The sequence below is a fragment of the Nicotiana attenuata genome, unplaced genomic scaffold (assembly GCF_001879085.1).
Source record: "Nicotiana attenuata strain UT unplaced genomic scaffold, NIATTr2, whole genome shotgun sequence".
Classification (NCBI taxonomy): domain Eukaryota; kingdom Viridiplantae; phylum Streptophyta; class Magnoliopsida; order Solanales; family Solanaceae; genus Nicotiana; species Nicotiana attenuata.
Genome location: NW_017674851.1, coordinates 37,085 through 61,469, shown reverse-complemented (window position 1 = coordinate 61,469; position 24,385 = coordinate 37,085). Strand labels below are relative to the sequence as shown.

The following is a 24,385-nucleotide window of genomic DNA, read 5'->3' as shown; positions in this document are numbered from 1 at the left end:
GTTCTTCTTTTGGGGTGGACGGTGGGTTGGGTGGGAAGCTGCGTTATTAAAAAGCCTAAGTAGAATAAAAGTGCATTAAGACCCTATAAATTAACTAAGACAAAGTTTTCTTTACATTTAAAGAAAAAATCCACTCCACGTTTGAGTGGGATACGTTTTAATTTAAAGATACGCTTTGATATTTGACACCATTCTCGTGCTTCGGGGAAGAGGTGTGAAAATACCATTACTGCCATTACTACCATTCACATCAAGCTGCTAACCTTATCAAAACAAAAACAAGAAAAGCATGGAGAGTTGTTGTTGGTTTTCCTTTTTGGGTGGGCGTGAAATGTAATCTGCAGTCAAAGAACCTAATTGGAATAGAAGTGCATTAAGACCCTACAAATTGACTAAGCCAAAGTTATCTCTACATATCAAGATAAAATCCACCCCAAATTTGAATGGACACATTTTAATTTGAAGATACACTTTGATATTTGACCCCACCATTCTCGTGCTTAGGGGAGGTGGCGTGAAAAGCACCATAAGTAGTGCCATTAGTACCATTTGCAGCAATATCCTTTGTCCTAGTCTCCACATACTTTCCGGCCATAGAATCAAACAAAATCCCAGCGCCAATGCCAACTGCCAAATCAATAGTGTAATGACCTCTAGTGCTTAGCAACCTCACCACTTGCAATACATTCAAGGTGTCAAATGCTCGAGCCAATTCCCATCTCTGCATGCGTTTCATATCCAGCGAAGCAATCACGGAGGCCGCAACATGTCCGGAATAAAACAAGAAAAACGACACATTCCCGACTGGAAAATCAACGCCCGACCCCAAGAAATCCTACAATCAGAAAGCGATCTATCGGTGATTTTTTATACTAGTATTAAATTGAATCGTAGATTGAAATTGGCGCACCACATGTAATGTAATTGAATAAATGGTAAAAGAGTGACCACTTGTCAGCTTCAAAGCTGAGTAATGCATATTTAATGTTTAAAAAAATGCAGAACTACCACCAAGCAAATAACATACTAGTACCGTTTCGCTAGGACAAGTCCAAGCAACTATTTATTAGACAGCTACATAATACGTGACATAATGTGCAGTTGGGCCATATGGTCCCCTAATTATTTAAGAAAAATAAGGTACTATATATGGAGCAACACTTTCGGCATTATTACTCCTTTTGTTAAAATAAAATATTGTTTGAAACATAACGTAATTGCTTCTTTGAGCACAAGACTACACGAAATTTCAAGGCAATCCGTCTAAAATTACTATTTAATTCAAGAATTCAAATTATATACGTCGTCACTATTTTTTTTTACTCTATCAAGTCACTCAACCGATATCTAATATGACCCTTACACTGATGGCTTAAGGTAATGGTTAACTTGTGATCTAAGCGAATAAAGTGGAAAGAACACTTATTTAAAAAAGCTTTAAAGCAAAAGACATCTAGCTGTAAACAAAGAGAAATTGTCGAAAAAGTACCTCAGGCAATGGCAGCTGTGTAGCATACCCAAGAATGCCTCTGAACGTAAACATGAACAGCGCCGAAATTGTCGCTCTCGGCCGCCCTTCTATTAGAAAAGTCCCCAAAATGTACGCCGTTTGCATCGCCACGAACACCTAACCAAACCCAAAGTAGATTTGTTAAAAACCAAAAAAATAAACAACCATCAACATGCACTAGCAAAAAAAAAAAAAAAAACTACACCAAGAAAAATCTAAAAAATGGATGAATTTTGATAAATGGGAAAATTCTTTCGATAAAGTGCAGACAATGTAGATCCGGTCAGTTGCGAAGCCAGGAATATTTGAATCTATAGACACAATATAAGTTTTTATAATATTTCGTGTTCAGTTGACCACCCTTCAATATGTATGTGGCTACACCATTAGATCCATTACATAGCAAGAAAACATAGACATGCACAAATTTAAACAAGTGCGTACCGTGTTTAATCCAGCAAAAATAGTGTTGAGAGCGGGTTTGGCTGCAAGCAAACGATTGAGAGGAATCGTAACAATGAATCCCAGATCAAACGGTGGAGAAGTAGATGGGACCATACGAAGAGTGTATTCCACTCCCATGAAAAACAACAGCGAAGCAGCAAAGACACACGGTATCGGGTGGTACTTCACCACACCGAATACATCCTCCACCCTCCACTTCATGAAATACGCATTACCTAGCCACCCATTATAACCACCCAAATCGGACGACGATTTCTTCTTCATTTCTCTAATCTTACCGTTCTGCTCAATTTTCTCCTTGCCGTTATATTTTCCGTTAATGCTACGTCTATTGCTGAGGGTAGGGGAAGAACCATTACGAGCGTCTCCGTTCATTGCTGCCGTTAGAGATGGCGGAAACGGAGACGGAGAAAAACATAGTGAATGTGGTTGTATTTATATAAATATGGGAATGAAAAGTGACGGATTATCCAAAGATAGGGTGTCGTGGAGATTTTGTAGATCTTAGTCTAATGGCACTCACAGAGGGGAAAGGGATAGAGTTTTCACAACAAGTGTAGGAAATGCAGGACAATAGGGATACCTACTTGTCGACTATAACGCCAAATAAACGATGATGTTAAAGATTCCACACGCGACTCTGAGCGCGTAACATAAGGAGTTTTCGCAAATGGTGCGCTGTTTCAATAGCAGGTGGGGTGACACTCACGTTATTATATATACGTTATAAAGGGCAGCCAAATTGCCTCTATGCGCGGGATCCAGGAAATGGCTGGTCCACAAGCAATGGCGAAGCTAGAGATTTTATTTAACGTGTTCAAACTTGAATAAGTAAAAAAAGTCTCCGATAAAGGATTTCAGTATGTGTTATATATCATTAAAATCTAATATTTTACCTATATATACAGTGTAATTTTTCGATAAAGGATGGTCGGTTAACCACAAGGGTCTATTGTACGCAGCCTTATCTTGTATTTATGTAAGAAATTATTTTCACGGCTTGTACCCGTCATCTTCTGGTCATATGACAACAACTTTACCAGTTACGCCAAGACTCTCCTACCCTTACCGAAGGAAAGAAAAACTTTTTTTTTGGGGTAGAAGAAAGAAAAAACTTAACACGGCATGGCCATCACTCTCACTTGACTAACTTCCTATTTGGGTTCTAAAACTTTTTTAGTATAAATTTCTTAGATTCACTCCTACGCCTTTAATTTACTTATTAGTAAAGATTATTATAAGCCTTTAAACACTTTCTAGAAAAGTTGATGAACATTCAAAAATATCTAGCTAAACATTAGGAGAAATATGATGCTACTTTGTTTTGTTCGTATTATCTGGCTTTTAAGTTTTTTATACTTTTTAAAAAGAGGTTTAATAATTTAATCCTTAAGTATTTATCAGAAGTCAAAACTACCAATTTGTATTCTTTAAATGTCTCACTTAATAACTAATGCCTAACTGAACAAACTGTAGATTTGAAAAAATGAAGTAATAAATGACTAGTCTATACTCTCTCTGTTTCAATTTAGATGAGGTAGTTTTACTCGGCAGGAAGTTTAAGAAAAAGAAAAAAAAAGACTTCTGAAACTTTTGGTCTAAAAAGCTTAAGGGGTATAAGTTTTGTTGGGCTGCGGCATTTTTGTGGTTAAAAAATCTTCTCATTAAGGGTAAAATGAATAAAATAAAGAGTTTAAAGTTGAATTATTTTCAAATTTAAAAATATGTCATTTATTTTGGAACAGACAAAAAAGGAAAGTACCTCATCTAGTTTGAAATAGAGGCTGTACTATATTAAAAGCACGAAGGCCCTTAACAAAATATCATTCGCCTTCTTTACCTTTTAAAAATAGAATTTGCACTAGACAAAATAGTCATTTAATTATTATCCTAATATTTTGTACTTTGAAATCGACTAAAATTTTAGTTAGTAAATCTTTTCCTATTTGAACTAGGTAGAATTTCCAAAAATTTAGGAATTTAAAGTCCATTAAAATTCTACCTTAAGTAAATTTTTTCTTATTTGAGCTATATATGTAACTTAATTATCATTTTTACATGTTACTTTTCGTGGATAAAAAAGAGTAAATTAATGAAACTAACAGCTTGTTTGGATGATTGTTCCCTGTTGTATCGTATTGTATTGTTATCCCAAAATAATATTTGTTTTGATTGTTTCATTAAAATTGGTTGTATTGTATTGTTAAATCCATTGTCTCGGAACAATGAAAAGTCCTCTTTTTTGAAACAACCAATTTGGTGTGGTGGGATTGTTTCCTATTTTTCTTTCCAATTATGCCCTAACTTATTACTCCACAATCCTATTTTAACATTTATCTTTTTTTCTATTTAACTCCAAATGTCAAACCTACTACTTTGTTTTTTCCAAAACTTCTGCCGCCAACGTTAAAGGAAATTTTCCGCCTTCTCTTTTATTTTTTCTCCTAATTTGCTTTTAACTTAATTCTAATTAGATGAGCTCTTTTGTTTTGCCTTCTTCTGTCTCGGTCCTTTATTCGGCGTTCTTAAGGTGTTTTGCCTCCTTCTGTTTTGTTTTATAAAATTACTTTTATGCATAATTTTTGATAAATTTAATATTTAAACGATTGAGGGTATTTTAGTAAACTTATCGGTTACAGTACAGTACGATACAGTCAAACCAAACAGCAAAATATTATTTAACAATAACAAACAATACAATCTATCCAAACATTGTATTCATAAAACGATACGATACAATACAATACAATATATTATAAAACGATGGGAAACAATGATCCAAACAAAGTGTAACTAACTGATCCTACAATTTTTATGCTAATATTTAAAAGGGAACGTAAAAAAAGTGCATGAAAAACATAAATTGATATAAAAATAAAAAAAAATAAAAAAAAGTTAACGATAATTCATATTTGAGGTAAGAGGTAGGGATGAGTTTAGACTTTAAAGAGCATTAAGGACGTTCTTTTTTCTTTAAACATGCTCAAATTCTTTGTCCACTTTTATTGTTATATTAGAAACTAATCAAATAATATTTTTTAAAATGTGAAATCTATTTTAAACGGCGAAAAGCTTGATTAATATTTTGTACAAAGGAATATGAATAATAAAATGACGTATATATACAATTGGTCCCGAGTAAAAGAACTACTTTAGAAAAAAATCATAGGTAATATAAAATAAAGATCGAGCTAAAAATTTATAAGAACTGTTAATAATAATTGAGTTTGGATGCCTATGTGATAACAAAGGTATGAATAGAATAGAGTGGATCAAACTTCTAAATGTGATTAATATCAATCATTTTGAAACATGCAAATTTTTATGAATTTTTATATTATAACGCAAATATATCTTTTAAATATTTTTCTATATTATTTTTAAAATTTTACTTTCGTTAACACGAAGGATACCCATAACGCGTGTACGCTAAGACTAGTACAATTAAAAGCAACAAATAATTATTCCTTCCCTTTCAATTTATCTGTCTTAATTTAATTTGATACAAAGTTTAACTACGAGAGAAAGACCATTGAAACTTATTATGTTAACTACGTTATAATATTTGTGTGACTAAAAAGTTTTAAAATTTGTTATCTTAAAAAAATTATAGCATTTATGTGATTATAAAAGCTTCTCAATAATATAGAAAGGTACCAATCATTTTAAAATGACTATAAAAAAATAGTATTGTATCAAACTTTGCTGAACCAAGGAATTATTTGTTCTATGTAAATACTGTAAAGTTTTATGGGATATTGGTCCACACAGTGAGGTCTCCAGCTGTTATTAGCATAATATTAATAGTACATAGTAAATACAGACTAGTACGTCAGTAGTTGCCCTTATTTGTTTCTATTACAACATATAGGGTACATATTAAATACAGACTAGTACGTTAGTAGTTGCCTTATTTGTTTCTTGCTGCTAATAATTAATACAACATAGGGTACATAGTAAATATAGACTAGTGCATTAGTAGTTGCCTTACTTGTTTCTTCATTTTTTTTATCTCCAGTCATTATATTGTAATATAATACGATGGATGTTATCACAATGTCACTAGATTTGTCAGTCGGCATGCATTTGCTCTCTTTCTTCCTCTAAATCCGGAATCAAAATGTGGTTTTTTGGACTCAAGAACAAAAATATGTGGAAAAAAAATATAATGACCAAAATATATATAACGTCTTTTTAAAGACGCTATACCTTAACGACCGTTTGGCAAGTTAAGTATAGCGTCTTTTAAAAAGACGCTATATATAGCGTTTTTCACTAAGATGCTATATGTATTATGTGGGCCCACAATAGTTCTTCTTCGCTTAATTGACATGACAATAACTCAAATAATTCACCTCCGAACTGATTTTTACCTTATTTAAGGACGTTTAGGATTTTGTAAAAATCCATTCAGAAATATTCTCAAGTCTTGTGAAATTTTTCTTTGTTAAATTGTTTTGCATTTTGTCATAATGTCTGAAGAGCGAAGAATTAGAGTTTCATTATATTTGGGGGGGGGGGGGGTGAGGTTGTGGTGGCGAATAACTCAGTAAGCTATAGTTTATCTCCACAGTCTCATGTTAAGTTGCCACTTACAATGGAGTACGATACATTGGTATCGTTGGTATGTAAAAAAATGAGTGTGAGCAAACGTTCGGTGAATCTTAAAATAATCGGAAGATATCCATATTATGTGACTCCGCAAGGGGTTGCTTGTTATGCGGAGTTTAACATCGAAGACGATGAAACATTGAGAGATTTTTTGAGGACTCCGGATGAATACCGGGAATTTATTGTGATAAAACTGTTGGAAATGTACGTCAAGGCTGAAGACGTTCGCAATAATGAGGTTACACAAAGTAGGGAAATCCCTCAATCATCGGTTGGTTATTTTGGAGCAGGTTCCGGCTGAAAGAGTTTGGCCGGATCTAAACTTATCTCCACGGGCGAATGAGGAGCGAGGAAATAATTCTCCCCTAGTATACATAATCTACAAGCCGAGTGGTAAACTTCAATTTTCCTTTGTGTTACGATATATATTTTTGTGTATTGTATTTATATTAGCACTTATATATTCCACGTGGGTACCGACCAGATATGAATTTTACAAGTTATGAACCAACGGCCAGTTGGAATATGCCTAGTTTTGGTGTGTTGGATCATGGCGGTCCATCCGGGAGCCAGCATCAACAAGATAATGTGCATCAGGGGATATCAACACATTATGATTTGTAAGTGAATATACAAAGTTATATGTATTGTTTGGACAAATTTGAGTAACTCATTATTTCTTTGGTTGTGCAGTGAAAACAAGCAACTTGATGGTCCTGTCCTTACTCAATTACCTGAAGACGACGTATTTAATCGGGATCTGGCAGATGCGCAAAGTCAGGAAGAGAATAGTTATGACAACAATGCCGATGAGTCTGGAGATGACACACCCTTCCCTGACGAGGGTGATGAGGAGGAGGAAGAGAATGCCGAACCTCATTTGACGAGGGAGCATGCTCCACCTCCCATTAGACCAAGAGTGTGCGAGTCCCACGTGTCGTTTCATTCAAGGCATATTCCCTACTTTGATCATTTTCCAAGTATGTCGTATGTGGATGTTCTCACAAGGGATATTGACGAAATTCGGACAGCAATGTGGGATGAATCTAGACCAACGGTGCTGTTAAAGGGCATGTTTTTTCCTGATAAGTCGCGCCTAATCGGGGCGGTGAAAATGTATCGCGTAAAAGAGTATAGTGAGATGATGGTATGGGAGTCATCTCCAGATGTATACAAGATTGTTTGCCGTAGATAGTAGAGGTGGCTGAAACTGCAGGAACTGCTCCAAGGCCCGAACCTAATATACAATTTGGACGTAAAATTTAAGGTATATTTTTATGATGTATGTTATAATGAAGAGAGTATTTGACTATGTTTTCACCTACAGCAGCGGCATAAATCCTGCAACGTCTCGCTGGGTGCCCATGCATGCCCGGCACTTCTGCCTGTACAAGTAACCAAGAACAGCAGCACCCCATCTGTACTGATATAAATCATCTAGCCGCTCAAGATGATGAAGAAATCTCAAGCTGACTAGGTTTCCCGAAGTGTTCGGGAACAATACGCCTCCAAACATAAGCAGCAGCAGCAACCTCGTGTACCGGTTAATATAAAGATCCGGTGTATCATGAGTAATGTCACCATGCATGGCCTCCAAATGCAGCTGGACGGGCGTCAACGCAAGACGACTAGCCCAACTAATGCACCCTCATCCTCTGGCCGAAAACCGGTAAGACGCTGCAACGTCTCCAGGTACTGATCTCCCGTATAATCTCTCATGGCATGCAGCAAAGCAACAGGAAGTCCATCAACCGGCAGCCCATACAGAACCTCCACGTCCTGCAGCGTGATAGTGGCCTCGCCAATGGGCAAATGGAATGTGTGCGTCTATGGTCGCAACCGCTCTATCAAAGCCGTGATCAATGGCCAACCCAACTGCAGCCGACCGATCTCAATGATCCTATAGAGACCCGTATCCTGCAGGTGTGTGACTATTTGGGGATGGAGCTGGCGGGTCTTAGGAAAGTCCCACATATCGTCTACTCTACTAGAACGTAAAGTCTGGGCCAATAACTGCCCCTCCCATATGTAGAAAGACCTATGCTCGGCCTGTAGCAATAGTAGCTCTAGGGAGGCAGGTCTGGGATACAAAGGCGGAACCTCCATGACGACTACTGTAAATTGAACAAAATATTACATTATTTTTCTTTTCCATTGCTTCAATATATTGCAATACCTTGAATATTAAATTTTATTCGATATTTTTACTATATTGTTAACTAGGTTGATATATTTTCAATATTATAATTTTAAATTTTATATGTTACTTTAATATGTTAATTTTATTGTTTTATATGTTTGTTATTTATTCACCTATTTTTAACTATACAGGATTTAATTATTAAATATTCGCATTTTGGTCCCGGACACAATATTTGAGGCCCAGTAGCACCAATGTATCCTGAATTCTTACGTTCATGATGAGAAAATTTTTTCGATTTATCACTCAATATGTCTGTTATTTTATATGTTAGTTTTATTATTTAATATGTTTGTTTGTTTGTTACTGACTTATTTTTTACTATACTAAAATTAAATAATTAATTTTCACAAATATACAAGATTTAATTATTAAATATTCACATTTTGGTTCCGGACACAATATTTGAGACCCAGTAGCACCAATGTATCCTGAATTCTTATGTTCTTACGTTTGTTGACTATAATTGGAGATACTTTGTGTTTGAACTATCAGCTTTGTGACGTATTTTTTGGATTAATAGATACTTAAATGATTAATTTCTATAACTAAAAGGATATGCTAAGGGCACTACTTTTTACTACACTAAAAGATCACTACATTACAAATACGAGCACTACAATAAGCCACAAGATACCACTACAGGGAACTAAAGTAACATTTTATCTAGTTTACTAGTGTCTTTTAACAACTAAATAATCTAAACCGGATAAAACTAACAAATCAATTTAAGATATAGCATCTTTTTAAAAGACGCTATATATATTTTTGTCACTATATTTTTTTTTCCACATATTTTTGTTCTTTGAGTCCAAAAGAACCACATTTTGGTTCTGAACTCTTCTTGCTCTCCCCATGCGTTGTTTTTCTTCTTTTTATGCACTCTCTTAAAGTGAACGAGAAATTTTCGCAAATTAGAAGTATGAGGAATCAAATCATACCCGTTGATAATCTATCTATCTATATCTATCTATCTATATTATTATAAAAGCATGAACAATATCGGTTTATAAAAATAACCTTATAATATTAAGCATAATAACTCATAATAAAAGGACATAACCGAAATTTTAGATATTAGCCTTATAATTCTATTAGTTTTAGGACATAAACTACACGTTAGGAATCCTACATGATTACCTTTAAGAATCCTATTAGTATAATTACTTTCGGGCTGTCTAAAAGGAATTTAAATTCATTAACGAGTTCTTCCCACATCAGGTCACACTTAACTTCTTTTTTTCTTCCGTTTCTTTTTTTAATTTGAGTATTAGTTACTAACAAATTAATTTCTTTTTTCGTATTAACATTTGATTACATATCTTGTACTTAGGATGTCCAATTGTCCATACGGAGCATAGGTCTTCCAAAAAAAAAAAAACAGAGAGAGAGAAGCAACACCATCCTGTCAAAAAAGTGAATATACTTGCCCACAAAAGTAATTTATATATCTATCTATATTATTATAAAAGCATGAATACAATGTTGGTTTACAAAAATAATCATAGAATATTAAGCATAATAATTCATAATAAAAGGACAATAAAATTTTTAGATATTAGCCTTATAATCCTATTAGTTTTAGGACATAATACTATACGTTCGGATATACTTCTTAAAATTCCTATTACCAATTTAATTTTAAAACGTATTATAATATCCTATTACTAATTTAATTTCATTGTATTATATTGTCCAAATCCATTTAGAAAAATGAGAGCCTATATTATTGTAAAAGCATAAATACAATATTAATATATCAAAATAGCCCTAAATATTAAACGAAGAACTCACAAGGAAAAGATATAACTGCAATAACCTATTTTTTGGACTACAATACCTTCTATGCTAATTTTTAATATTTAATATTTTAAAATTAATAAATTTTGTCTATTAAATTCTTATTAAAAATATGTAGGAAGGTTTAATAAAATCAATTTCGTAAGAATCTTCTGTATTGGCAATACATAACCACTACATAATATCCAATAAGAAGAAAAAATAAAAACAAAAATTAAATGGAATGCATAAGAGTTGAAATTGAGAAGAAATAAAAAATACTCCCACGATAATATATTTTTTTTGTTATATTTGAACTATTTTTTTACTCAAATAATATTTGTTTAATCAATTTTTTAGTATAATATTAAAAATACCCAATAATTAAACAACAACTACGAAAATATTTAAGAATATAAATGAGTGAGAAAGAGAAAAAAAATGGTTCGTAAGAGTCAATACCACTAATGATTCTACAAACATAAAGATCTAAAAGTGAAATCTCATATCAATCTTTTACTCTTTGAAAATAAAATTTATGGTGGATAAAATTATAATTAAGATTGAATATTCAAAACAAGAGATGAACTAATATTAAGATCTAAATTAACATAGAATAAAAAATTTTTTTTGTTAAAATCAAATAATTAAATCTTTTAACTAATTATTTAGCAAGAGAATCCAATTCAATTATCTTTTTATAAATTCATCATATGAGTAAATTCTTATTCAAGTTTAAAAAAAAAAATCTTAGGGTGCATAAATTTATCCCATAAAAAAGAGCGTTATAACACAAAGTAAAATGTTAGTATATTATCAAGAAACAAAGTGCTATACAAGTGTCTGAGGAAGCACAATCAAAGCTAAATCCTACGCAAGAACAAGTTTTCGAGACTATATTATAAAGAGCCGACACTGGTATAACGGGATTATTCTTTGTAGATGCCTCCGGCGGAATCGAAATAATATTTCTATATCATGCATTACTTGCAAATATCATATCAAGATGTATGACATTGTTAGCAATAATAGCAAGTGGTATACCAAAAATGATTTTATTGTGAGACCACCCACTTTAAATTTGATATACCTCTTCAAACAACTTAAATAACCATACACAAATATATCAAAGCAGAGCAATGGTGTTAAATTTATAACGGAAAGCAAAATTAATAATATGGGATGAAGCACTTATGGAAAAGTGTCAAACGATACGAAATAATTGCCTGGAGTTCTTATTAAGTGAACCGTTTGGTGGAAAGTTAAAGGTTTGAGAGGTAATTTTGTCAAGTACTACCAGTAGTTCCTAAATCGACAAAAGCAGATACTGTAAAAGTTAGCTTGCCAAATTTATACTTCTGACCTCAAATGAAAAAGATTCAACTGACAAAAAAATATAAAGTAAGAATAGATCCAGTATTCAATGTCTTCTTGCTTCGTGTCAGAAACGAATAAGTGCATCCAATAAAAGAAGATATGATTTTTCTTGAACACTTGGTTATCAATCCTAATGCTAATAGTAGTGCATTTAATAAGGGAAATATTTCTATCATTAGATTAAAACGCAATTTGTGCAACCGCATGATAGAATTAAAAAGATATCTTAGCTAGCATAAATGAATATGTTGATCAACTAAAAAAAAGGTTATTGCAAAATTTTATAATAAAAATAAAATATTTTTCAGTTTTTGACTCAACAAAAAATAATACTAATAATTACTACCAAGAAGAATACTTAAATACTTTAATGCCAAATGGCCTTCTACCATACATATTTGTTGCCAAGTTTATTATTTCTTACATATGTTAGTGTCACCGTATATATAGTAGACTAAGTTAAACTTGATCTTCCATTGTATATAGGTTAATTATGGGGAAAAAATGTGTCCGTCAAGCTACTGAAAAACTTAGATACGTCGAATAGCTTATGNATATAAAGATCGATAATAAGAGTTATGGTTAAGGCAGAACAATCAACGCATTAGGCTGAAACAAACAAAAAAAAATATTGTCCACAAAGAAGTGGTCGTTAAGATACCATCACATTAAATACTTTTAAACTATAATATATAATTATCTAACTAACATAATAAAATTGATCATTTGGATAAATTTTGATGACGTCCTTTTATTTTAAATTCATGTATTATGCTAATGTAATAGTATTTTTCGGCATTTAGATGATTGTTGTATTATTATACATAAAATTTCTCTCATTAATTAAATTTTATTGTTCCTTTATATAAATAAATATTTAAATCATCACCTGTCATTATTAACGTGCAGCTCACGTTCATAGATACTAGTTACTAAAAAAACAGAAAGAAAACTTCAAAGCAAAAAGTAGGCTGATCTTTAATGTAAATGAAGGACTTGCCTCGGTTGAGAAGCTATTTCCTTTTAGATAATCTAGTTGGTAAATTTTACAAGGAAATCGTAAATAAGTGAAATATAGTACTACTGTATAACTAATGCATTTAAAATGATTCTTTTCCCTAATTTGAACGTTTAAATTATTTCAAAAATCGAAATCGCTATACCGTTTATACTCCTTTTACATAGGGCTACTGTTATGTTTTCCCCTTAAATTAACACTCCTATAACTTTTATACAGTACTACTACTTTCTTTCTTAATTTATACTCCTACTTCCTTTTACAAATTATGTACTTATAAAATCATTCGGGGGAAAATGCGCTTTTTAACTTGATTTAGTTCCTTGTTGAAATGTTACGCTTGATAATGCCGATAGGTGACTGACTTTCTGGAGCTGTTGATAATTACACTGCCATAGTTTTAGTTCTAGAACAGAAACAACTTACAGGCAAAATTTCTCAGAGGTTGAACTGATTCCCTATTCCTTTACCTATGAATATCAACATGTTGACTTTCCTTGAACCCTTCTATAAATGAATACTGATTTCCGTACTGTCTCAGCTTCCAACTGGAGACACCACCCATCTTCTCATCACTGGTGTCAGAGATGTATCCTAGATCTGAAAATCTACAGCTCCGTAGAAAATATAGTACAAGGGCACTTGATGGGCAAATTAAAAAGTTGCATCAGAGAGGCCCTTTAGACAACTACCTTGATGCTTGATCAAGACCAGTGGCAGCAGAGCTTATGCCAGCGGCAACACCATTTTCATTTGGAGGCGGCGTACCCCATTTACCTTCCGACTCCAGAGGCTCAAGCACATACACTCCGCCATCAGTAAGTCCTACTGCGCACTGGTTTGCTTCAGATGGATGAGCAGCAATGACTAGTGGATACACTCTGGAGCTGTCAAGAAAATCATCAGACAACTACAGGACAAACATGAGAGAATGTGAAACTAAACCCAAGTTTTAGTCTGTTGTCCCTGATATGATTCATACCTTGGGTTAGAAGGCAAATAGGCAGCAGGATTCACCCGACACCTCAGTTTGAGTGCTGCAGCAGTAAAAATACTCACACTTCCATCATCAAAACTTGCATAAATTGACTGGCTATCACACGAGTACGTCGCATCAGTAATTGCAACATTTGGTGAAACCCACTGCAAGGAAAGACTTTGAATGAGTTCAACCTCCTTTCTTGAGTTGATCAGATCAGACAAATATACAATGACTAACAGCAATAATTTTGATGATAATTCCAAGTTTGCGTGATTTGATCAGTCTATTTATCTGAAAAACCATAGAACTATCTCCCACCATGCAACAATATAATGTTTGCCCAATAAAATAGGACATAACATTATCGTAACCCACCAAGAGCAAAGCAATACGTGAACCAGATGTATGCCTTACAAACCTGCTTCACGCATTCAAGCTTTGATGCCTCATATATAGCTATTTGCGTTTCATGAACAACCAACAAGTGCGTCTGATCTTGATGGAACTGAACACGTGTCTGAGCAAGAGGATTTATTGCTCTACCAGAGGGAATCTGCAAAAACTTGCTGGCTTTCTTTTCCCAGCCATCCATGCTCCAAACACAAAGCTGAAGAATGTAAAGGTAAGAAACACAGTTAAAAAGAGACATTCATGCCACACTACAGATGTCGCACTCGAATATATTACAGGATGGAAATATTCTGGAGAAACCAAGAGAAACAATTTTGGAAGGAAGCTGCTGTGTTTTAACTTTTCCACCATAGACGGATAATAAGAATGACAAGGTAGAAAGCTTCTTTATTTTTATGAGAAATTCTACACTCTTATCACCCACTGAACTTTCTTAAGCGCCAATCACAAAAGCATCACTCAAGTCCCTAAAGTCCCAACAGTAAAATCTGGGTCCTGCAGAATTTCTAAGTAGAACTCGGGATTTACCTGAGCATCAGCTCCGGATGATACCAGAACATTCAAAACACTAGAGAAGGCCAAGCCAGTTACTCTCTTCTGATGACCTTTAAGTTTGCTTTTCACCTGTAGATATCACATAGAACTAAATTGTCACATAAAGCAAAAAGTAATTCATCACATTATGCACACATCAGATATCTGTATGATATTTAGTCTTAATTTATTTCAGGACCTCATCAACGCGAACATTGTAGATTTGTATCGAAGAGTCCTCCATTCCGATAGCAATAATGTTATTATCCTGTGGATGAAAGGCAAGAAAAGTTGCTGCAGGTGGAGGGGGCATGAAAGTTGTCATTGTCTGCAAGGCATTAAGTGCATGTTAACCCTAATATTAATCACCGCCAATCACACCGATACACAAGCTATACAACCAAGCCAGGAACATTGGTTTATGAATACCTTGAAGGTCATCATGTTAAACAAGGAAATTTTTCCACCAGATGCTGACATAACATACGAGTCATTCTTGGACAGTGCAAAGCATGGAACAGCTTCTTCGGGGTTTGTCTCGCTTATATCATTTGTCATCAGAATTCCACTGGAAGGTTGCCATAATTGAGGCGGGACAGCAGTAGATGCCTGGAGAGATGTATTGCGAAAGGTCTTCAGAAAGAAACATTAACGATCAAGGTAAAGGGGAAAAAAAAGATAACTGAATATGGAATATGGGAAGAGAAAAAGAACCTCAAACTAAAAGCCCTCAGTACCTTTCCCGTAACATTCCTCTCATTACGTGGCCATTTCCAGAGTTTGTGTACAGCATTGTATGCCAAAGCCAGAATTGCAGCTCCAGAATTTGTATACATTAATCTAATAATCTGAATATAGCAAATAAAAAAGTATATCCAGAATACGTCTAGTTAGTTTAGATATCTGAAATATAAACTTGATAGTAGATCAAAGGCGAAAAGCGCAAAAAAGCTCTAAGACCTGTTGGGGCTTTAAGCGCAAAGCGCAAATACAGCATGGGCTTTAATGAAAAAAGGCGCAACTGAAGAAAAAGTAAAAATATGTATATGTAGTCCAAGACCAATTTCAAAGCACGCCTTTGACAACACTGGAGTAGTTATGAAACCTAATTTACAAAACCAGTGTAGTTACCTATTTTTTCTTTCCAGTAAAATAAATTGACCGGACAAAAACTTGTTCGGGAACAACTAGCTAACAGTGAACTCCTAGACACCTCACCCCCAAGCAGAAGAAATAAAACAAATAAGCAACAGAAAGGAACCATATGCTTACTCTCACGGACAGTAGACTATCTGGAAGCCTCGAGGAACGAACTTGAGCAGGTTCACTAATTTCAGTCAGTTTCCAAATTTTGGATTTCTCCAGCTCATCAGAAACCCTGGGCTTGGCATCTTGCAGGCTGCGATTATCTCCATTCTGAAAGGTAGTCTTAGACATAGTCAAGAAAATATTCAAAGAGTTCAGATTGATGAACATACAATATCTTGCACATGGAAACAGAAACATAACAAGAGCTGATACCATTTAATTAGAATGAACATACATATCTTGCACATGCAAACATCAACAAAATAAGAGCTGATATCATTTAATTTAAAATAAGTAAAGAATGTTATTCAGTGAAAACCCGGCAGCTTTGAAACCGACTCTTTCAACCGCATAAGCTAAGTAGAAAAACCTACCAGCTGAACAACGGCGTTCACTGGTGCAGTTCTATCTGCAATACTCATACTAGTTCCAGCAGTTGAACTAGAAGCACCATATGTGCTAATCATGGGTGCCTGCCAAGAGTTAAAATATAAAATGAAATAATAGTCTTAAACTAATACTGATGCCACCAAACAAATATACCTTCGCAACAGCGCCAGGAGGAACTCTGGAGGGATCAAGAGCACGGCTTTCAATAGCACGGATCAGGCGAACACCATCAGCATTTGCCAGTATTTTAACACCATTCTCACTGGTTGATACGGCCAAAAGTGTCCCTTCTTTACTAAACCGGATGCATGGAGATGCCTAAAGGTGAATTTGCATTTTTTTAAAAGTGCGACATTTTACGCAATAACCTTCAAAGTAGTAATAACAGTTTAACTACATACTGGTAATCCGCCCTCAGCATCTATGCTTGTTAAGAGGTTTGTATTATCCATGTCCCAGAATTTGATTACAAACTCATCACCAGCAGCCAAGAATCTGTTTTTTGTTGTATCAAACTGCACCACCCCGACAGATCTCTTCCCAAGACCAATATAAGTACGTTTAACAGCACCTTCACTTTCATTCCACTCCACAAGGTATGATTCACCATCTTTACTGGTGCCACAAGAAAAGAGCCTACAGTTTTTGGAAAAAGAAAATATACTTAGGCACTTTAACCTATCACCATTACCAAGAGCAAAGGCCACTAACTAGATTCCTACCTTGCTCCATCAGCACTGTAAGCCATTGTAGTACATGAGTGGCCTGGAGCATCATAATCAACCCTGGATCCCATGTTGTCATACAACCAAGCCTTGATCTTCCCATCAACCGCAGTTGCAAAAATGAACTAACACAAAAAAAAGAAGACTTTGATGAGATAGAAAAAAGATCTGGTGAGTAGGATAGATAAAATCGAAGGAACTCTCTCAAAACAAAACTCATTAGGAAAATACACAAAAGTTCCTTGTCCTTCTGCGAACATGCCTAGCAACATAGCATATCAGATAGTTGAAGCTACACAAAGTTTTATGTCTAATAAATGCTGTCAAGAGATAATTACAAAGATGCCTAAACAGTAAGCAGAAAGACAAGATTAGAATAAAAAACACATCCTAATAATTCAGAGTTGATTAATGCAAGTTTAAAAATATGCAGTGGCCACAAAAGGTAAACAGCGATGCCCAAAAGCGTATGTTAGCAAAAATAGAAACATTTGTTGACATTACATTTTCTCTTGCAATGGTTGTCCACATTTTTTTGGGGGAGGGAGATAAACTTGCATAGGATGTTCCCCTATCAATTTCACACTCTTCCGTCGTCCACAAAAATCTTAAAAATCTTCCATTAAAATGAACTGCAACCAACAATCCATACATATCTCATCATTCTGATTCTATGGATGCACATATTAGATGGTACCTGAATGTTTTCCTTATAGTGAGGACACACAGAATAGACAGGCGCCTCATGGCCCTCAAAAGTATATTGCTTAGATCCAGTGGCAGCATCCCACACCTGTGTACACCAAAGACTCCAAAATGAGACCCTTTGATAATTTAAATTCAGCTTTAGAAGACTGACAACTAACAACAATGCATACCCTGATAGCCTTGTCATCTCCACAAGTTATGATGCATAATTGTTTATTTGGATGAGAGAAAGCCAGATCATTAACATTGCCAACATGGGCATCAATCTAGAGAAAAAAAAATCAGGTGATTGTTGCTTATAAGATGGTGACAAGATCTCAGACAAATAAAGCTTAATATAACTGAAATCTTAAGGTCAACACAAACCTCAAGGTGGTTCCTCAAATCATCACCACCGTGGTAGGAGTATAGATGAACTATGTGCTTAGAATACGCAACACCTGGATCAACATTGAGAATCAAGAAAATAGCATGATTAAATAACAGAAACCACTGACCTTATAAATTTCATTTGTAATATCACATACTAAAACAGAAAACAGTGGCCCAATTCACTTTCACAAAATCTTATGGAGTGGAAGAAACTTGTCATACTCGAATCCTACTTATGCACTTTTTCAACGTGTCTGTGGCTAGAAATTTCTATTCTAGTCCATGCTATTCTAGTCCATGCTACTAGTGTAAACCAAGATGGTTTCGCTTATCTAAAAGCATTTCATACAACTATGCTTAATTTTACCAAATATGAATCCATCATAATCTCCTCTTAGCACCTGAAAACCAAATGATATAGTAGAGAGTTTTTTAAAATTTAACAATGAGCTCTCAGTCCATCAAAAATTCTACAAACTACAATTACTCTCTCCATAGCAGCAGCCCTATCATAATGCCTCCACCCAAGAAAAAATCCTCACTCAAAATGACAGGAAGGATGATTATTACATACCAAGAAGGTTCCCATCAGGACTCCACATCACACGGTTGACTGTAGCAGTATATTCATTCGCTAAAGAAGCCTATAAGTAAGAAAGAGGAAATTAAAATCTACCTAAATTGGAAGGAGGCCCTTAAAAGTTTAATCAAATACTCAGTAGAGAATAGAGATACACTAACCTGAAGATTCATTGAACAATTACTTATCTCCCAAACTTTGAAATTTTTAAATGCAAGCCTCTCCCTGCCACCAACCTCCCATATAGCAATGTCGCCAAGGTTTGTTCCAACTGAAAAGGTAGACAAGCGCAATCTTCAGAAAGATAAAACATCACATGCTTAGAGTTAAAAGCAACATGTATCTAGATAATTCAGTAACATGGAAAGCTGACCAAGAAGAAGGGTTTGTTGCACAGGGTGGAAATCCATGCTCTTAACAGCAGACCCTTGATTCAAGTTCACCACGACAGTCTTGGGTAAGTCATCAGAAGAACACATATTATGAGCATGGCTCTGACCAGGATATGTGACAGGGAAGATGTTGACGGGGAGATTATTGACCTGCAGACGTCCATTTAGACCAAGAAATGAATACCGGATATCCCATTCTAAAGCACAGTTTGACATTTCAAGATGAGATGGTATAAAAAGGAGAAGTCTATAGCAGGAGTTAACAATTCACTTACTCCAAGTCTCCAACAAAAGTATCTCAAGAGCTGCAGAACAACGAACTAACCCAAGAAATAAAATGACAACACCCCCACCCCCCCAACCACCACACCCACAAAGGAGAGAGAAAGACTGTAAATGGCATATTACGTACCTCCTCTGACATCCCAAAGGGTCTTGGCCTCTTCAGCACGTGCTCAGAATCTGCAGTTTGGTAGTCCAATGCTGGATTATTAGCAGGAGGAGTCCTAGGATGCTTTAGCATGGATGCTATCGTATTGAACACAGACAAAACAAGTCAACAGATTAGCCAGAGGGAAAAACAGTAGGAAAAGAAGAACCATAAAATTAGATTTTTTTTCAATCGTCAGAACTGTAAAATTAGATGTTAACACTGATATTGCAACAGGAAACAGATATAAACACTCAAATGACACTCATTAGTAGGAAAACCAAAATTACCGGCATTAACAGGAGGGCTTAAGCCTATTGGTCCTCCTGAGATAGCTTGGTGTGGAATAGAGGGTGGATTAGCCATCCATCCTCCAAGTGAAGCAATAGGTGCTGGTGCTGGCTGGAAGGGCTTTCGAGACAAAGAAACAAGAATAGTTTCAAAAAGAAGTTTAAAAATATTCTAAGTGAGCTTATACTATTTATAAAAAGGGGAAAGAAAGAGAGGAGGTAGTTGTTTTAAGGAACACATACTCCATGGGCGCCAATAGGTGGAAAACCACCTACTTTAGGCATAGCACCAATAATGGGATTAGCAACTGGAGAAGGAGCCCGAGCACCATTTGCTTGCCCACAGGCATGGTCCACAAAGAGAGTTTTTATGTCAGGATTGGGCTTCGGATTCTTGCATAGCTGATGCTGCCAATTTAAACTGCAAGACAATAGAAAGGAATAATAATGATAAACACTTAAACTTGGCCAGAAGAAAAAACAGACTCTTCTGTTGTTGAGAGACACGGTGTAAAAGGATAAGTGTGTTCCTTGCTCACCTCTGGTTTATCAATGTCCGCAGCCTTGAGTTCTTTAAGCTAGGAAACTGAAGCTTGTCGCGGAAAAGAGGATTTGCCTCGATCAACTTTTTTAACTCAACAAGCATTATAGCCCTAGCAGATTTGGTATCTCCATACTTAGAAAGCTGTTCATTCTCCCTAGCATTAAAGATTTTCCACCATAAATTTTTTATCACGAAATAAGCAATGAAAGATAGACGGGAAGGAAAAGAACATAACCAACTGCTCACCAACAGATAATTTCCTGTCCCACAGTAAACAATACTAAAGGCAGAGAGATACTAGCATATTAATATAGAAACCTTACAATTATGAGAAAGGAGGTCTTTTTTCTTTTCCCAATTAATCATTTTCTTCTTTATACAACTTTGTCAAGTAAAAGTGCAAGCCCCAAGAAAGTCAGGATATATACAAGTAATAAAATTATTTTGTCAACCCATCCAAATGTTATAAATTCAAACCGCAGAAAGAGTCTCTTGCAGAAATGCAACGCAGAAACAGCCTCTTACAGAAATACAAGGTAAGGTGCTTACATAAGGCCCAATGTGGTCTAGCCCTCTCCTAGACCCGACGCATAGCAAAAGCTTAGTGCACTGGGCTGCCCCTTTTTATCCGGACAACACAGAGATCACTTAATAGAATGGACCTAGCAACCTTTTATCTAGAGTAGGACGTAATCAGTACCAAATCAAACCTCCCCGCGAAACAAGAAATAAACTAGCTGTGTAATCTTTGATAGTAGTTGCACCGAAGCAATCAGATTATAACTAAATTCTTAAGTATCTCTTTCCAAATTCAAAAAGGCAAAGGGACAACTCTTGGCTTTAATGCAAATAAAAGCGGGGCCGAATAAATGAAACCAAAGCAAGATCATCAAGATCTCCTAAATCTATGTTGCACGGATTCTTCATATCCCCTTGCAGCAACGTATCAATCCAACACGATTTGGTGCGCGTGTGGGATACACATTGGATTTGGTCAACTTATCTTGGGTGCTTTGATTGAGACTAGGGCAAAAATGTATTGGATTGATGGCTTTTTGGTTTCTGTTTTTTGGGTTTTTAGATAAATGGAAACATGTGTGTGTGCGCGTGTGTGAATATATATATATATTCACATAGTACTAGAACATTGTGCTATTACATGAGATATCTTACTAGGTATTAATAGGAATTTAATTAAACCAGTTTTAGTTCAATGAATTCAACTATTTATGGAAATATAAACTTATCTATGTTGTACTATACATTTATAGCCGTATCTCAACACCTATACTCATACTCCTTTGACCTTTCCACAACCCGAATCCTAAGATAACATTTAGGTGATGATGAATCCGACATCTAGATCTGCGCCCGTACCCGTGTAGATCAAAATCCAAGAAGGAAATTGTCCACTTCACAACAAACCTGCTTACTTATAGCCATTTATATACCAAAAATATAAAAAGCAGATTGCCGGGAAAACAGCCATTCTGCATTCATGCTGAATAAAGTATTTTGCTCAATTAGTACTTCTCAATTTCTCAACCAAAGAAAACAACACACCAAATCATGAATGCTAGCATCTCTTCACTTTAATAACCACTACCCTCTTAAATTACACCAACATAAAAAAATTATACCTAAAATTCTGCAATGTCAAGAGTAGTGTTATTTCCTTAAACAAATCTTCATTAAATGTGGAAAATACTTTCAGATCTTTCACTAGAATCTCCACAGCCTTTGCTTGATCATTCCTGCAACAACAAAAAGAAGTTAAAAAAAAATCACCCAAATCAAATCAACAACGAAATGGCTAAAAACCAACATGGCCAATAGGGCGCCATAAGAGCCGGTAGTACCTGTCGAGTGCTTCAAGATACTTCTGTTTTCTGATCTCAAAAAATATTTTCATGGAGTAGCGGTTATCATCTACCTTAGTAAAACCAGATAGATACTTTTCCACATCATCCCACTCTCCATTAGTAACCGAATCCTCAAAGTACCTCATGTTGAAGAAGAAGCCCGACTCCTTCTCCAACCTTTAATCAGAAACAGACAACATAAAACAACCAAAAATCCTTTTAAAAATTAAGATTACTAACAAGAAGAATTATTAACAAAATTAAAACTAGAAACAGAAAGAGCAAAAAGGAGCAATCTTTACCTGTGAACTGTTTCCTTGAACTTCTCTTCATCTAAGAACTGAAGTATAAGAAACACCAGTTCTCTGCTCAACGAAGTCATCACGTTGACTGATCAAACTAACCTCGTACCTAGATCCACCTTAATAACCGCCATAGGCAAATCAATTTAGGGTTTTCACGACCGATCGAGTCGAATCAAAAAACCAATGAACAAACATGCACCAACACTATTGAAAAAATACAAACGACAATTAAACAAACACACACACAAAAAAGAACAAAATTAATACCAACTTATACCTTGAATTCAGCAATAAACACGTACAGATCGGGATTTGCAGAAAGACGCAGACAACGACGAAGAAGAAGAAGGTGAGGTTTTTTTTTGGGGCTTTTGCGGTGGGCCTCCGTCTTTTTCCTTACTTTTTTCCTTACCCTCTTCTTTCTCTTTCTAATCTAATTTTGTGCTGCTTCTTTCACTCTCGCACTGCTTTTTATTTGAAAATGGAGAAAGTGTGGCGAGAATGTTCCTTACGCGCCTGCATTAGTCGTGAAGTAAACGATAACACAAGAAATTTTGGTCCACCAAACGCGTCGACTATTGAATAGTGCTATAGCTCGCCACGTCGCAGTATGAAGGTGTGATAGGACACGAGTCATTATCATTTAAAATAGTTTGAATAAGGTGATAAGTAGAATAACAGATCGATATAGGATTCCAATAATGATAAGCTGAAAAAGAACAGTTGATGATAAGTAAGATGACTTATCAGCGGTAAGTTTTGCGTGTTTGAATGGGAAAGGGAGAAGGTATAATAAGGGTACAGCGACCAAGGACCATTCTTGAATGTGCTTTAATAATTTGATTTGATCTGATTAAACGGTGGTCCCCACTTTCTTCAATTATTATTATTTATTTTTTTTGATTCAATTCAATTATTAGTTTTTTATTATGCTATAAATAGAGTATCTAGTTTTTCCGCAAATGAATTGTTTTAGCATAAATGTATGATACTCCCTCCGGTCCAAAATAAGTGATTTTTTGGCTATTTTTTTGTGATCCAAAATAAGTAATTTTTTCAGATTCCAAGAATGAATTAATTATTTTTTTCCTTCATTATCTTTGGAGTAAATAGTGTTGGAATATGTGTAGGAGTGTTTATGTTAGATAGTAAAGGTTAATATGGTCAATTCCATTGCTAATTAATGCTAAAAGATGAATTTCTTAATCTGTGTGAAAACATCCAAAAAATTACTTATTTTGGACCGAAGGGAGTAATTGAATAGTGCGACGTTTACCACTCGGGTTGATAAGATGATAAGGATCCGTTCACTTTTAATTACAAAATTTGAATTTGGATTTTAAACATAAAAAAATCATAACAGATTTTTTTTTATTTGTGTCGCGATTAGAAACTCAACCCCCAAGCTAACACAAGCTGAAAAAGAAAGAAAGAAAAGGTCGGAGCTCAAAAACTTTCCAAAATAATAGAACATACAAAAATATTTGCACAAATATAGAAAATATAGATATATACATGTGTCTACTCTTTAATTGGCTTACTAACCCGATAACTTATTGCTTTAATCTATTAACAAAATTTAGATTCTTTCG

The 24,385-nt window shown here is 34.9% G+C and overlaps 2 protein-coding genes across 4 annotated transcripts; both read right to left on the bottom strand.

Annotated features, from left to right (window-relative positions):
* Positions 1–215: 215 nt before the first annotated feature.
* Positions 216–2,661, bottom strand: LOC109219356 (phosphatidylcholine:diacylglycerol cholinephosphotransferase 1-like). The gene is made up of 3 exons (XM_019383794.1): positions 1,955–2,661; positions 1,490–1,627; positions 216–835 (listed from the first exon to the last, which is right to left on the bottom strand). The coding sequence occupies exons 1-3, from the start codon at positions 2,348–2,350 to the stop codon at positions 455–457; spliced, it is 915 nt and encodes a 304-aa protein (XP_019239339.1). The 5' UTR covers positions 2,351–2,661; the 3' UTR covers positions 216–454.
* Positions 2,662–13,262: 10,601 nt separating this feature from the next.
* On the bottom strand, positions 13,263–23,236 carry LOC109219354 (topless-related protein 4). 3 transcript variants are annotated; one of them, XM_019383790.1, is made up of 26 exons: positions 23,071–23,236; positions 22,791–22,909; positions 22,486–22,665; positions 22,267–22,380; positions 20,622–20,780; positions 20,326–20,503; positions 20,083–20,203; positions 19,775–19,890; positions 19,344–19,512; positions 19,132–19,241; positions 18,965–19,034; positions 18,385–18,458; positions 18,189–18,284; positions 18,008–18,103; positions 17,308–17,435; positions 16,987–17,221; positions 16,739–16,903; positions 16,570–16,668; positions 16,160–16,315; positions 15,625–15,735; positions 15,317–15,496; positions 15,087–15,215; positions 14,882–14,977; positions 14,361–14,549; positions 13,943–14,103; positions 13,263–13,847 (listed from the first exon to the last, which is right to left on the bottom strand). In XM_019383790.1, the coding sequence occupies exons 2-26, from the start codon at positions 22,868–22,870 to the stop codon at positions 13,649–13,651; spliced, it is 3,411 nt and encodes a 1,136-aa protein (XP_019239335.1). In that variant the 5' UTR covers positions 22,871–22,909; positions 23,071–23,236; the 3' UTR covers positions 13,263–13,648. The 3 variants fall into 3 exon arrangements, with proteins under 3 accessions (XP_019239335.1, XP_019239336.1, XP_019239337.1); XM_019383791.1 differs by having other exon boundaries at positions 16,160–16,303; XM_019383792.1 differs by lacking the exon at positions 16,570–16,668 and having other exon boundaries at positions 16,160–16,303.
* Positions 23,237–24,385: the final 1,149 nt, after the last annotated feature.